At 64.0% G+C, this 13,433-nt stretch overlaps 1 protein-coding gene across 3 annotated transcripts; it reads left to right on the top strand.

Annotated features, from left to right (window-relative positions):
- Positions 1 to 1,517: 1,517 nt before the first annotated feature.
- NHERF2 (NHERF family PDZ scaffold protein 2) lies at positions 1,518 to 12,133 on the top strand. Of its 3 annotated transcripts, XM_012441799.3 has the most exons (7): positions 1,518 to 1,745; positions 4,440 to 4,640; positions 9,926 to 10,105; positions 10,330 to 10,483; positions 10,563 to 10,606; positions 11,183 to 11,245; positions 11,486 to 12,133. In XM_012441799.3, the coding sequence occupies exons 1-7, from the start codon at positions 1,533 to 1,535 to the stop codon at positions 11,642 to 11,644; spliced, it is 1,014 nt and encodes a 337-aa protein (XP_012297222.1). In that variant the 5' UTR covers positions 1,518 to 1,532; the 3' UTR covers positions 11,645 to 12,133. The 3 variants fall into 3 exon arrangements, with proteins under 3 accessions (XP_012297222.1, XP_012297224.1, XP_012297223.1); XM_012441801.3 differs by lacking the exons at positions 1,518 to 1,745; positions 4,440 to 4,640 and adding an exon at positions 5,915 to 7,572; XM_012441800.3 differs by lacking the exons at positions 1,518 to 1,745; positions 4,440 to 4,640 and adding an exon at positions 5,915 to 7,578.
- The last annotated feature ends 1,300 nt before the right edge of the window (positions 12,134 to 13,433 follow it).

The following is a 13,433-nucleotide window of genomic DNA, read 5'->3' as shown; positions in this document are numbered from 1 at the left end:
CAGGGGGCCATGGCCCAGGAGGCTGCCCAGAGGCGGGCCCTGTGCTTGGGAGGGGGCAGGGGAGCCCAGGCCAAGGGCGCTGGAGAGAGGAGAGGGAGAGGAGGACTGCGTCAAGCCTGCTTCTCCAGCTCACATGGGGAATTGCCTGGGCTGGCTCTGCCTAACTCCTGGGAACCAGGTATGTGCAGGGGGCCTGGCTGGACTGGGGAGGAGGGCAGGCTGGGACTGTGCCTGGACTCAGCTGCCTTCCCATATTGGAGACTGAGGAAGAGCTGGGTAGTGAAGAGCATGGACTCTGAATCTCACATCCCTGGGCCCAAATGGAGCTGAGGAAACTATGTGGGTCTCTTCCCTCTCCAGACCCCAGTTTTCAGATCTGTAAAGTGGCCGGGCCCCTAGGTAAAATGCTCTCAGCCGTAAATGATTTTGTTGTGATGGTGATTGTTCTGTTGGGGAAGTGGGGACACTTGTGCTTCAGGTAGAGGCTGTGGGCCAGGGGAGGGGAGGCCTACAGGGGTCTGCCTGTGCACACTGGCCCCCACCCAGAGCTCAGAACCCAGACACTTCAGTGCAGCGTATCCCATGTCAGGAGCGGGTAGCAGAGATCCTTGAGACTCAGATTCTTCCCCCACCCTCATCCAAGCCTGTGACTGCAAAGTCACAGTCCAGGCCTGGGGTGGACTGGGACACAAGTGAGGGGGCCCAGCCAAGGGAAATAATGCGGGGAGGGCTCGGGAACGGACTCGGTGCAGATAACCGGGACTCGGTGCAGATAGCCGGAACACGGTGGGTAGACCAGGGAGTCTCCCAGTCACCGGCCCCCAGGGTGCAGAAAGGGGCTGCTGCGTGTCACTTTTAAACCCCTCTTTTTACCTCCTGGGCGGTCCTGAGCCGCTACCCTGCCACAGGGCAGCTCTGGCTGCAGGAGGGATCGGGATCAGGCACAGCCGAGAGGAGACAGGCAAGGGGGTCGGGGAGGGCTACCTGGGGAGGGTGGAGGGCTGTGGCCCTCGTTCTTAGCCTTTGGCCCCTTTGTGGGGGAAGTCCCTTGGCCTGGAGACCCTTTTTCCAACCCGTCTCCCACCTCAAGACCTGCCTCAGTGCTGCGCATAGAGTGGGTTTCCAGTAAATGTTCCTGGGATAGAGGGCAAAGGCGCTGGCACCAAGGCGGCCGTCCAGAGAAGGGGCGAGACAGAGGGGTCCCGGTGGTTGGGGGGGTTCCCTGGCCCTGCCCCCTCCCCCCGCACCCCCTTGGACTGGCAGGGCGCAGAGGCAGGGGCCTGGCCGGGATGGCTGGGACGGGGACGGGGACGGGGCGGGGGCGGGGGCGGGGGCGGGGGCGGCCGGACGGCGGGGGCGGGGAAGGGGCGGGCGCGGGGGCGGTGCCGCAGCCCGAGCTGGAGCCGGAGCCGGAGCCCGAGGCGACGGGAGCCGAGCGGGAGCCGCCGAAGCCACCGCCGGGTGCCCAGCGCCGCCACAGCCCCCGAGCTCCCCTGCGCCCCTGCCTCCGCGTCCGGTGGGCAGCGGGCGCCATGGCCGCGCCGGAGGCGCTGCGGCCGCGTCTGTGCCGCCTGGTGCGCGGCGAGCAGGGCTACGGCTTCCACCTGCACGGCGAGAAGGGCCGCCGCGGGCAGTTCATCCGGCGCGTGGAGCCCGGTTCCCCGGCCGAGGCCGCCGCGCTGCGCGCTGGGGACCGCCTGGTCGAGGTCAACGGCGTCAACGTGGAGGGCGAGACGCACCACCAGGTGGGGGCCCGAGCTCGCCCCCGGCCCGCCCACGCCTCCACGAGCACGTCTCCCTGGGGCGGGCGGGGGTCGCACGGGGCCCGAGGGGCGTCCCGCGGGGAGGACGCGGACGTTGCCGGGAGGCAGTGGCCCGGCGCCTTGCAAGTCCCGGCGCAGGAAGCTCAGCCTTCCACCGGGGTGGGGGTGTATCCTGGCAGGGAGGGGCCCGCACTGCGGCTCCTGGCCGTTGGCTTCGCTGTTTGGTTGCGTCTTGGCCTCAGTGTGCCATGAAGGAGGGTGTCAGGCAGCCTGGGGCCCCTCCAGGAAGGTGGAGACCTGGGTGCTTTTGCCTGGGTGTGTGTGTACACGTGTGCGTGTGAACACAGCTGGGTGTGTGTGTGCAGGTGCCTCTGGGGTCAGCCATGTGTGCACCCGCCTGCCTGTGTGTACCCAGGAGGGGGCCCGCTAAGGGCATCAGTGTGTCTGCACCTGTGTGTGTGCTGGAGTGTGCATGTGAGAATCCAGAATCCAGGTCTGCATACGTGTGTGTGTGTGTGTGTGTGTGTGTACACACAGATTTAGACTCCCGGTCGTGTGAGAGCTGGACTCTGTGTGTGAACATGAGTGTCCAGTCCTGTGTGTCTGCACGCCTGGCCTGTATGTTTGTCACTGTGTGTCTGCAGGCCGGTGAGTCTGTGTGTCCGTACTCTCGTGTGTCCCAGCCGGTTGTGTCTGGGACCAGGTGGGAGTTGGCCATTGGTGGCAATCACATTCCTTAGCTCCAAAGGCACTGCCCCTCCTTAGAGGCTGCTTACCTTGGCTGGGGACATTGGCTGAAGCCTCCTGCCTCCTGGCCAGTGAGAACAGAGCCTTTTCTCTGTGCATTCTGACCCCTGAGGTCTGTCTGTCTCCCACAGGCCAGGGACTCCCTCCAGACCCTGGTGGGAGTCCAGCGTCCACACACCCTTTGTCCTCCAGGTCCCCTGTCCCTCACAGCACCAGCAAATCCTGTCTACATGGCTGGTCCTGGATCCTAGAGATTAGTAAGTTGGGGCCAGGCGAGGTGGTTCACGCCTGTAATCCCAGCACTTTGGGAGGTCAAGGTGGGCGGATCATGATTTCAGGAGATGGAGACCATCCTGGCTAACACGGCGAAACTCCGACTCTCCTACAAATACAAAAAAATTAGCCGGATGTGGTGGCTCGCGCCTATAGTCCCAGCTACTCAGGAGGCTGAGGCAGGAGAATCGCTTGAACCCAGGAGGCAGAAGTTGCAGTGAGCCGAGATCACATCGGGACAGAGTGAGACTCCTTCTCAAATAAAAAAAGAGATGAGCAGGTTGGCTCTCATCTAGGCCTGGAGCTGGTCTCCTGTTTACCCAGTACCTGTCTGTTCCTCTGCAGCTCGCCCCCTGCCTTCCACCCATAGTGTCTGCTGTGTAGTGTTGTTTGCTGAAGAAGGTGGGGATTAGGCTGGGGGCCTGGGCCTGAGGGATTGAAGGTGTGGCTGGCAGGGTGAGGGCCTGGCTGCTGTTTGACGTCACTGCCGCCCTTGCCCTGGGAACACCTGCTTATCCAAGGCCCCTGGGGTGCTGGTCTCGAGGACTGGACACACAGGTCATGGTGGACCCTCCCCTCTGCCCCAGGAGGGCAGGAGGGGTAGTTACAGCCTCGTGGGACAGATGAGGAAACTGAATCCGGAGATTTGGGGTGACTTGTCTGGGACACATAGTCAAGAAGCAGCTGGGCACTGGGTTCCTTTTGCCTCACTCTGTGTCATGGGGAGAGGGGACCAGTGGGAAGATGGGCCTGGCTCGGCCCCTCCTATCTGTTCACCACCCCTGCTGAGCCTGGCAGCTGGTGGGGAGCCCTGTCCACCTTCCCGCAGGCCGCAGGTGGAAATGGGGCTGCCCCCCCTCCTTCCCACAGCCCAGTGGGCACTGCTTTCTCTCTGAGGGTGCATGCTGGCCCCTTTGTGATCCAGATACTTCACAGGCACCTGCACACACATGCTGACAGCCATCCCACAGCTGTCCACAGGTGCACCTGCCCTCTCCCTCGACAGCTGCACCTCAGTCTTGCCTGCTTCCCGGGCTACGTGTGGGTGCCTGAGCCAGGAGCCCAGCTCTTCCCGCTCCGCAGGTCCCGTGGGAATGGGCTCATGGTCATGGTCTGCGAGCAGATGGGCCTGGGGTCAGGGGTTTAGACTCCCGCACTGCGTGGCAGAGAGTGACGGGAATGGGCATAGATACACCCAAACTGGGGCCCACGGAGACCCTTGTCTTCCTCGAACCCAGAGGGAAATAGAGTCTTTGAAACAGATGGATGCACACGTGCACATGCACAACAAGACCGAAAAGCTGAAGCTCAGCTGGGCACCATCTTCGTCACTTCCAGACCGGACTCCCCAGCTGCTGTACCCTGCAGCCCCTTCCTGGCCCCCTCTGGAGAAGACCCAGGGCTAAGAGCAAGACCCCAGGAGGACCCTGAAGCCCTGACAGCCTGGGCTTTAGTGTCCAGAGCCCAGGAGCAGAGGGAGGGAGCCGCTGGAGTCCGGGGGTGGGGGGCGGGGCTGGCAGGCCTCTTGGTGCAGCCACCCACCCATGCAGACCAGCCGCCTGCCCGCATGCCCAGGCCAGCCCAGAGCGGTGCCACTGCCCATGTGTGGACCGGAGTGCAGGCCACTGACCCGCTTCTGCCACCCATTTGTCCCAGGTGGTGCAAAGGATCAAGGCTGTGGAGGGGCAGACCCGGCTGCTGGTGGTGGACCAGGAGACGGATGAGGAGCTGCGCCGGCGGCAGCTGACCTGCACTGAGGAGATGGCCCAGCGAGGGCTCCCGCCCGCCCACGACCCCTGGGAGCCAAAGCCGGACTGGGCACACGTGGGCGGCCGCAGCTCCGATGCCAGCAAGAAGGTATGGTGGGCTGGGCCACAGGGACTGCCCTAGCCTCTCCCAGAGCCTCTCTCGACAGCGGTCTTGCCTCTGGTCCCCTCCAGAAGTCTTGGTCTCTTGTGCCTTTTGGGGCTCCTTTTCTGCCCCGGAGACCATCCTGTTGGCTACTGGGGGCCACTCTTTCCATCCTCAGCCCGGGTTCTAAACTGGGAGGAGTCAGAGCATCCTGATCTGTTCCTCTTCTCTGGGACGCCCCAGAGCCACTGCTCCTCCGTAGAGGGGTCACTCTGATAAGCCACCACCTCCCCAGCCCCCAGCCTGTTGGCTGAGGAACCCTAGGAAGAGGCATTCCGGGTCTCCGTGTGCCCTGCTGTGTGTCTGTGCTGGGAGTCGTCCGTGGCTCTGTCCTTGTCTCTGTCTGAGGCATCTACACACTGGGAAGGCCTGAGAGCGGGCTGGCCACCTCTGCAGGCAGCGCCATGAGGAGGCCACTCTACCAGGCCTGTCGTGGGTGGGGCTGGGAGCAGGGAGTGAGCATGGGAGTGGAGTTGGGGGTCCAGGAGGCTCCAGGGTGAGCCCACCCTCCCCCTAGATATAAGGGAGGCCCACGGACCCTGTCTGTTGTTCCTTCTGGAGTCCTGCTGGGCAGCACTTCCTCCTTCCCCTGCACCTGCTCCCAGCCAGGAGACGCAGAAAAGTTGAGGCGCGGCCTGCTCCACCTCCGGCTAGGTGGCCGCTGGGAGGGGCAGCGTGGCAGGCCTGGGGGCCGAGAGGAACAGCCTGAAGCTGTCTGTCCTGCCTTCCTGGACACCCTGCCATCGTCTTCATGCTCTCAAAGAAATCCCTTCAGGGGATTGAGTCCACGGGTTCCCCAGGCCCTACTTTGAGAACCTCGGGCCTGGGTCGGAGGTGTGAGATGTGGAGTTTCTGGGGGAGCAGGGGGGTCTGCACATTGACTTTCTCCCTTTCCCAAACATTTCCCCTGGAGCTGCGCCCCGGGGGCCCTCTTGGCAGGGAGACGGCATTCCCTGTGGGGAGCCCAGCCTGGGCACAGGCCTGGCCATAGGTCCTCTGGGATCTGTTTCGTTCCTGGGGCTTGAGGGCAGGCTATGGCAGTGCTCAGGGCCAAGATGCCCAGCCCGGGGCGGGTTGGCGGGGGCTGGCCTTACGGGGGGCTGGCCGGCCCGGGCCCCTGGCTCCAGGCTGAGGGCCGGGGCCTCCCTCTTTCCCAGGCACCCTCCCTCCCCCAGGAGGAAGCTCCCCCTCCGCCCCAGGCATTTGTCCATTGATTGGGACACAAATGCACCGGTCACCTTCCTGTGGAAAAATCCGGCCCTCGGACTTTATCTGGAGGGTGCGGTGGCTGAGGCACCTTGCCTTGGGTGGGACCTTCCCCCTCTGCTATTTCAGGCTCTAGGGGCTGCAGGAAGCCCTAGGAGGGGCTTCCCTGGGCGTATTTTTAGAGGAACAAAGGGTGGCCTGAGTGGCAGGTCCCTCTGTGCGTGAGTCTGGCTGAGGACAGGGGCTCCAGGGGGTCAGAGGACACCCAAGGAACCAGGTCTCCCCCTCTCTTCTGTCATCAAGACCTGAGGTTTCTTTTTTTATTTTCCTTGGCTCACTGCAATCTCCTACATCTGGGTTCAAGCGATTCTCCTGCCTCAGCCTCCCGAGTAGCTGGGATTACAGGCATGTGCCACCACACCTGGCTAATTTTTCTGTTTTTAGTAGAGACGGGGTTTCGCCATGTTGGCCAGGCTGGTCTTGAACTCTTGGGCTCAAGCGATCCACCTGCCTCGGCCTCCCAAAGTGCTGGGATGACAGGTGTGAGCCACTGTGCCTGGCCCGAGACCTGAGGTTTCTTTACCCGGGCTCCCAGCATGGACAGGAAGAGCTGGGCCTCATCTGACCTCCACAGAGTAGGCTCAGATCCTGCCCTCCTCAGCCTGGGTGCAGGGCAAGCCCGAGACGGTCAGGGAGCCCGGAAAGGCAGAGCGTACCCTGTGAGGATGGCTCCAGTGGGGGTGTTGGTGACAGAGAGGCAGAGCCCTGGGGAGGACTGTGTGTAGTTTGGCTTTGGTGCAGGGTGGAGAGGGCCCACTGCTGGGTGTCCCCCGGGGGGTAAGGGTGGTTCTCTGTGTCCTCTGTCCTGGCTGGGGATAGGGAGGTGGGCAGGGGAGGAATTGATGTGGTTGACCCTCCTTTTGGGGCCATGAAAGACTTGTTAGTGATGACTCAGGCCTGGGCCACACCGGGCTAGGGATGGTCACAGCTGCAGTACAGCTGATCCTCGTGGTGATAACAGGGGACAGCCCCCAAACAGAGAGTGCGGCCAGCGGTGCCAGGCTCTGGAGGTGGTGGCAGACCCGGGCCCTCCATCCCCTGCTCCCAGCCCATGTCCCACCCCCATCTGGAGGGCTTTGGGGGCTAAGAGCAGGTGACAGTGGCTGAGAGCGAGTGGGGGCGACACTTCTGCGGGAGGCGGCTGTGTGGGTGGGACACGATCCCTGTGGGGGCTTCTGGGCTCCCCTGGTTCTTGTTCCTCTGGAACCTCGGCAGCGCTGTCCTGTGTTCTGGGGCCGGGACTCCTCCCTGTCCCCCCAGCCCTGGGTCCTGGGGCAGGGCAGGGCCTTCCAGCAGCTTCCTTCCTTCCTTTCTTAGGACGGAAACCCAGCTGGGTGGGGGACGCTGGGCTGGAGCCTTTGCAGGGGAGTGGGCTCAGTCATCACCCTGCTCCCCAAAGTGACTCAGCCCCCACGTCCCCACCCATCCCTGGGGAGTCAGGGCCTCTGAGGGAGGTAGATAAGTCGGGTGGGAGCCTGGGTCGACCAGAGAGCTCAGGCCACCCTGGCTGGACACCCGCTGCCACCGTCCTGCTGTCATGGCACGCACTGGGAGAGCCACACCACCTGCTCGGGCTCCAGGAGCCCCTCCACGGAGCCCATCCCAGGGAATGGTACAGGTCAGGTGGGGTGGGAGGAAGGGAGGGCTCAGAGGAACCAGCAGCCGTTCAGCCTCCCAGGGTGGGAGGAGGGGACTCTAGGACCTTGATGTAAGCAGGCTGGCCCCTGAGCAACAATGGAGGCCTTTTTCTGCCAGGGCTGGTGCGTCACCATCTGGGGGGGTCCCAGGGTACCCCCATGCCAGCCTCTTTGTCTGGACACAGGCATGGCTGGGGGACCAGGGATGGCCCGGCTCTGCGCTGGCCACTGGCGGGGAGGGAGCCTGGAGCCCATGGGAGCCAGAGGGCCTGGCGGGAGGTGGCAGGAAGTGTGTGCTGAGCCAGTGCAGCGAGGAGGAATGTGAGCTATGAGCCCCGCCCAAGCTCCTCCGCATTCTGGGCCCCCCTGCCCTGCCCCGTGTGCTGCCAGCAGCCCACCCCGGCCCCTACCTTGCAGCCCCTCTAGCTGAGGGTTTAGTGCCATGCCTGGCACCGCGGGACCCTGCTGACAATGAGGAGGGTTTAGGCTTGATGACAGGCAGAACTTCTTGCCTTGTAGAATGAAAGACACAGAGCGGTGGCCAGAATGACCCCGGGAACGTGGAGGGGGCCTTGGCCTGGCCTCGGGGCCCCAGATGCCCCACCAGATCCTGCTTCCTGTCTGGTGCCTTGAGAAACCCTGCCCTGCAGGCCTCTGTGCAGGTGTGGGAAGGGCTGCGGGGCCAGCACTGTGGGGCCGGCCACATGTGTGGGCGGCTATGCGTATTCCCAGGTGTATTTGGACGTCTCGTGTCTGTGACCGTGTGACGTGTGTCTGCAGCCTGGCCCGTGTCACGCCCCCACGTCCCCTCCCGAATTGGGCTCCTGTCCCCACACCTTCCCTCTGTCTCAGGCCAGCCGCGGGGGCTGAGCTCTGATGCATCCCTGAGGGGCGCCTCCGTGGGCAGGTGTCAGGGTCAGCCTTAAAGCCCCATGCCTGTGCCACCAGGTGTGTCTGGAGGAAGGGCGGGTTTGTGTGGTGGGGCCCTGGAGATTTTGGGGGTCTTGTACCCTCCAATTCAACCCATGTAGCCCAGCTGAGCCCCTGGGGGGCTGAGGAGCCCCAGCCTTGTCCCTGGAGTTCCTGGTGTGATGGGCCGGGTGGCGGCCATGCAGAGAGGCTTCAGAGGGTGGGCAGGAGGCTCCACAAGAGGTGTCTGGCAGGTGGGACAGGAGGAGGGTGTTCCAGACCAAGGGCAGGGCCTGAGCCCAGGGGACAGGGCACGGCCTTTCGGGGAAAGACCCCTGTGCGCCCTGACCGCCCCCCCCACTAGCATGGCTCTTCCCAGTCCATTGGGGTTTGGAGTGAGCCTGAAGGTAGGTGGCTGGAGGGGTCGGGGGTATCTGAGGCCTGGAGACCTGCCTTCCTGAGGTCTGAGTGCCCCTCCCGCCATGCTAGCCCGGCCCTGGCCTGGCCTGTGGTCCCTCAGGGACACACAGGGAGGTAGGAGATGAGGGAGGGGCCGGGGTGGCCCCCCACCCTGCCTGCACACTCTCCCCTGCACACACCCTCAAGCCTGGCACTCCCTGGAAACCTGAGCTGTCACCCGCCTGCTCCGGCCACCGCCATGTTTATCTGAGCACGGGTAGCCGCTGGCCACTGCCACCTTGCCCGCCCGGCCCAGCCCCTGGCTGGGGGGATCACTGGGCCTGGCCCCTGCCTGCACGGTCCCCTGGCCCAGAGCCCCACTGCAGGATGCCAGAGGTAACATGGGGCAGGGCCCTGGGATGGTATCGGGGGTCCCTCGGGGACCAGGAGGCGCTCTGTGCCCTGTCCACTCTAAGCTCCGGCCCCAGCCCCTGCTTGCTGGGCCCATGGGGGTGGGGCAGCTCATTTTCCCGGAATGTGAAAGCAAACAGAGCCGCCACCGCAGCCAGCCTCACGGAGGACTCTGGAGAGAAAACAAAAGTGCTGGCCTAGGATCGCCTGGCCCACGCTCTGGAGGCGAGCCCGGGGCAGGGGGACACACAGGCAGGGCCCTCGGGGACTGCCGCCTAGGAGGCCGACGGTGACAGTTCGTCCCACCTGGTGCTTCCTCCCACCCCGCCTGTGCACTGCGCTGGCCTTGAGCCCAGAGAATTCTCCCAGCAACCTGGGAAAGCTGCTGGGCCCATTTGGGAGGCTCCTGGGTTTAGGGGCTTTGCGAAAGTTCCCACAGCTAGAGCTCCATCACAGGCAGCCTGGGCACCCAGAGCGTTTGCCCCTGAGACCTGGGTCTGCCTGTCGGGGGGCATGGTACTGAATTTGGGCAGGGGCAGCTCCACCTGAGAGTAGCCTCTCAGGGTGGGAGGCTGGAGCCAAGAGACTGATCCTGTCTTGGGCCTGCAGGATGCCAGTGGGCCCCTGAGGGAGCTGCGCCCTCGGCTCTGCCACCTGCGAAAGGGACCTCAGGGCTACGGGTTCAACCTGCACAGTGACAAGTCCCGGCCTGGCCAGTACATCCGCTCTGTGGACCCGGGCTCCCCTGCTGCTCGCTCTGGCCTCCGCGCCCAGGACCGGCTCATTGAGGTACCAGCCCACCGGGGCTGCAGGGTGCTGGGTACCCCATGCCCGTCCGCATCGGGCCCCTGGGTCCTTGCAGGGACGAAGGAGCCGCTGGGAACGTGAGCTGGCATGCTTCCTGCTGCCTCAGCGGGCGGTGGTTGTGATGAATATTTGATGCCACACCTGGCCACGTGGTGTGGGGGGCTGTCTGGGCCCACTTCTGGGCTGACGTGTGCTGGTGGTGGCAGGTGAATGGGCAGAATGTGGAGGGGCTGCGCCATTCCGAGGTCGTGGCCAGCATCAAGGCCCGGGAGGATGAGGCCCGGCTGCTGGTGGTGGACCCGGAGACAGACGAACACTTCAAGCGGCTTCGGGTTACCCCCACCGAGGAGCACGTGGAAGGTGGGCCACAGCCCGGGGGGAACAGGGCGGGCACGGTGTGGTGCCCTAGCAGCCACCGACACGCCATCCCCACCCACAGGTCCTCTGCCAACACCCATCACCAACGGGACCAGCCCTGCCCAGGTGAGTGGATGGGGTGCCATGAGACATGGTGCCTCTGGGGGTACTGAGGCCGACAGAGGCCCCCTTCTCCCTGGAGATCCCTGTCCTTGAGGAGGTGTGGTAGTGACACCCAATTCTGGCCCTGTCACCTCCCTTTAATGCCCCTGTGGATCAAGTCCTGGGTCAGTGCCACACCCAAGCTACATGGGGCGCCTGGGGTTGGGGCCGCTGCCTTCCATCCCCTCCTAGGCTGCACCTGGTAAGGAGTTGGTAAGCTCTCCAGTCTCTGCCTCCTAAGGGAGCTGGTGGTGGCCTCACCGCAGGCGTTGGTCACGCTGGCCGTTCCTGTGCCCAGACTCCCTCTGCACCATGAGCCGGCCAGGATGCCCGCCTGTTATTGCCGGGTTCCCAGTGCCTGCCCCGCCGCAGGTGGAGTGCACCTGAGGCCGGAGGCCACAGCCAAGTGGAGGAGCACACACAGCTGTGGGATGTGTGCGTGTGTGCGTGTGTGCACGTGTGCAGGTATTGTGTCTGTCTGTGAACTGGCGGCTCCCTGGGCGGGAGCCCTGAAGCCACAACCTGCCTTTGCTTTCCCAGCTTAATGGTGGCTCTGCGTGCTCGTCCCGGAGTGACCTGCCTGGTTCAGACAAGGACACTGAGGTATGGATGTCCTTCTCCACCACTCCTGAGCTCACACTCGGGGGTGCCAGAGACCTCGGGGTGGGTATCTGTGGAGATGTCAGCCAGGGCAGGGGGGTCTGTGCTTCCAGGAAGCCCTCGAGAGCCCACTGCCTCAGCCCCAGCAGGCGGCCTCTGGTGGTTGGTCCCTGGGAGGGGCTCCTATCTGGGGTGTGGAACTAGGGCTTACTCCAGGCACCCCACCCACCATGCCCACCCCAGGATGGGAGTGCCTGGAAGCGAGACCCCTTCCAGGAGAGCGGCCTCCACCTGAGCCCCACAGCGGCTGAGGCCAAGGAGAAGGCTCGAGCCACGAGAGTCAACAAGCGTGCGCCACAAATGGACTGGAACCGGAAGCGAGAGATCTTCAGCAACTTCTGAGCCCCTCCCTGCCTGTCTCAGGGCCCTGGGACCCCTCCTGCACGGACCTTGGGCCTCAGCCCGCCCCGAGCTCCCCAAGCCTCAGTGGACTGGAAGGTGATCCTGCCACTGCCCAGAAATCAGCCCCAGCCCCTGTGAGCCCCCATCCTGACCCTGCCCGCTAGGTACTGGGGGCCTGTGGCAGCAAGATAGGGGGAGAGAGACCCAGAGATGTAAGAGAGAGACAGAGAGAGAGAGAGAGAGAGAGAGAGAGAGAGAGAGAGAGAGAGACAGACAGAGAGAGAGAGAGAGGCAGAGCGGCAGCCGCAGGGTGAGGGCCTTTGCTGCTCTGCCGGGCCTGCTGACTGAAAGGAATTTGTGTTTTTGCTTTTTTTCCAAAAAGATCTCCAGCTCCACACGTGTTTCCACTTAATACCAGAGCGCCCCCTCCTCCCCTCCCCCTTGGGACGCACTCTAAATAATTGCAATAAAACCTTTCTCTGTAAACCATTTCCTCCCCAGCCCCTCTACCCCCCACTCCCCATCCCCCACCCCCCACCCCCCACCCCTGCTGGCCTCAGCAGTGGCTGTCCTGAGTGGGAGTCCCTGAGACTTCTGGTGGCTGAGCTGGGGCCCCCAGCCTATTTGTGGGGACCTTGGGGTAAGGCCAGGGAGGCTGGATGTGGCCATAGGAGCTGCCCACCCTGGTACGGGGGGTCCCTAGGCCAGGTCCTGCTTCTCACCCAGCTACCCTGTACACCTCTGCCTTGCTGGGGATCTGGAGTGCAGGGCCTGGGCTCTCTGAGGGGCCCAAGGATGGAGGCCCCATGTCCCCGCAGAGGGTGGCCTCTCTACAGACCCCTCATTCCGCATGGCAGCTTCCAGGCCATGGCAGCTCCCAGGCCTGGGGAACGTAGGTGTGTGAGAGCGGCACCCAGGAAGGACTCCAGACCTCTGGCTCAGCCCTGCCTGGCGGGCTTCCCTGTGGACATCCTGTTGACTGCTCTTCCCTCTGGGCCCCACACCCCTGAACTGACTGATCGACCGGCACCGCTGTTGCCTCGTAAGCCATAGCGCATGCGCGCCCTCAGAATAAACAGGCCCTGCCTGGGACCGACGTGCCTCTGTCATTTCTGAGCCTCCTCCTCGCGGGATGAGAGGAGTGGAGGGATGAGGCTGTTCCAGGGAGCCCCTTCCCCGAGTCTCAGTAGCAGGAAACAGTCTCGTTCCGGAGCCCCTGCCCTGCATCCATCTGCTCCCCACCCTGCTGCTGTCCCCTACCGGCCCCCATGGGATCCGCTGCCGTGTGGCTCATCCTGGGCCCGTACCCACCTTCACCTTCCCTGTGAAGCCATCTGGCCCCACACAACACCCACATGGCTCTTCGCTCAGTTCATTCCGTGACCTCTAGCCTTGTACCCTGTGGCTTCCTGCCTGGGTCCCCAGTGTCTCTTTCAAGGCGGGGGAGCTCTGTAAACAGGGAGGTGGACCCTGGCAGAGGCTGGGCTTTGCGGGCATGCAAGTTCAGGCACTGGTGGTGTCCGGGCTGGGAAGCTAGGGGGCCGGTGATGGATAATGAGGGGCCAGGGTCCCAAGCCAGCTGCCCAGGGGCTGCTTCCCTAGCAGACTTCCAGCAGCTGGCTGCAGCTGGCTCTCTCCACCTCCTCCCTCCCTGTCCCTGAGTACATAGCAAAGATTGTCATGTCCCCAGGCGGCCCTGCTTCAGACACGCAAGCACGGGTGTGCACGCACACACGCCTGTACACGATTCCCAGGCCCCTGCCCCTCAGGGACAGACATCAGCCAGACG

This window comes from Aotus nancymaae, unplaced genomic scaffold (assembly GCF_030222135.1).
Source record: "Aotus nancymaae isolate 86718 unplaced genomic scaffold, 86718_ANA_hifiasm-v0.15.2.pri h1tg000049l, whole genome shotgun sequence".
NCBI lineage: Eukaryota > Metazoa > Chordata > Mammalia > Primates > Aotidae > Aotus > Aotus nancymaae.
The sequence above is the reverse complement of the archived record's forward strand: the minus strand, read 5'-3'. Positions and strand labels throughout refer to the sequence as shown.

Excerpts from the sequence above, each read along its gene's own strand:
- NHERF2 (XM_012441799.3), top strand. The coding sequence starts at position 1,533 with ATGGCCGCGCCGGAGGCGCTGCGGCCGCGTCTGTGCCGCCTGGTGCGC. Across the intron at positions 1,746-4,439 it reads AGGGCGAGACGCACCACCAG|GTGGTGCAAAGGATCAAGGC; the intron begins GTGGGGGCCCGA and ends CATTTGTCCCAG. Across the intron at positions 11,246-11,485 it reads GTTCAGACAAGGACACTGAG|GATGGGAGTGCCTGGAAGCG; the intron begins GTATGGATGTCC and ends TGCCCACCCCAG.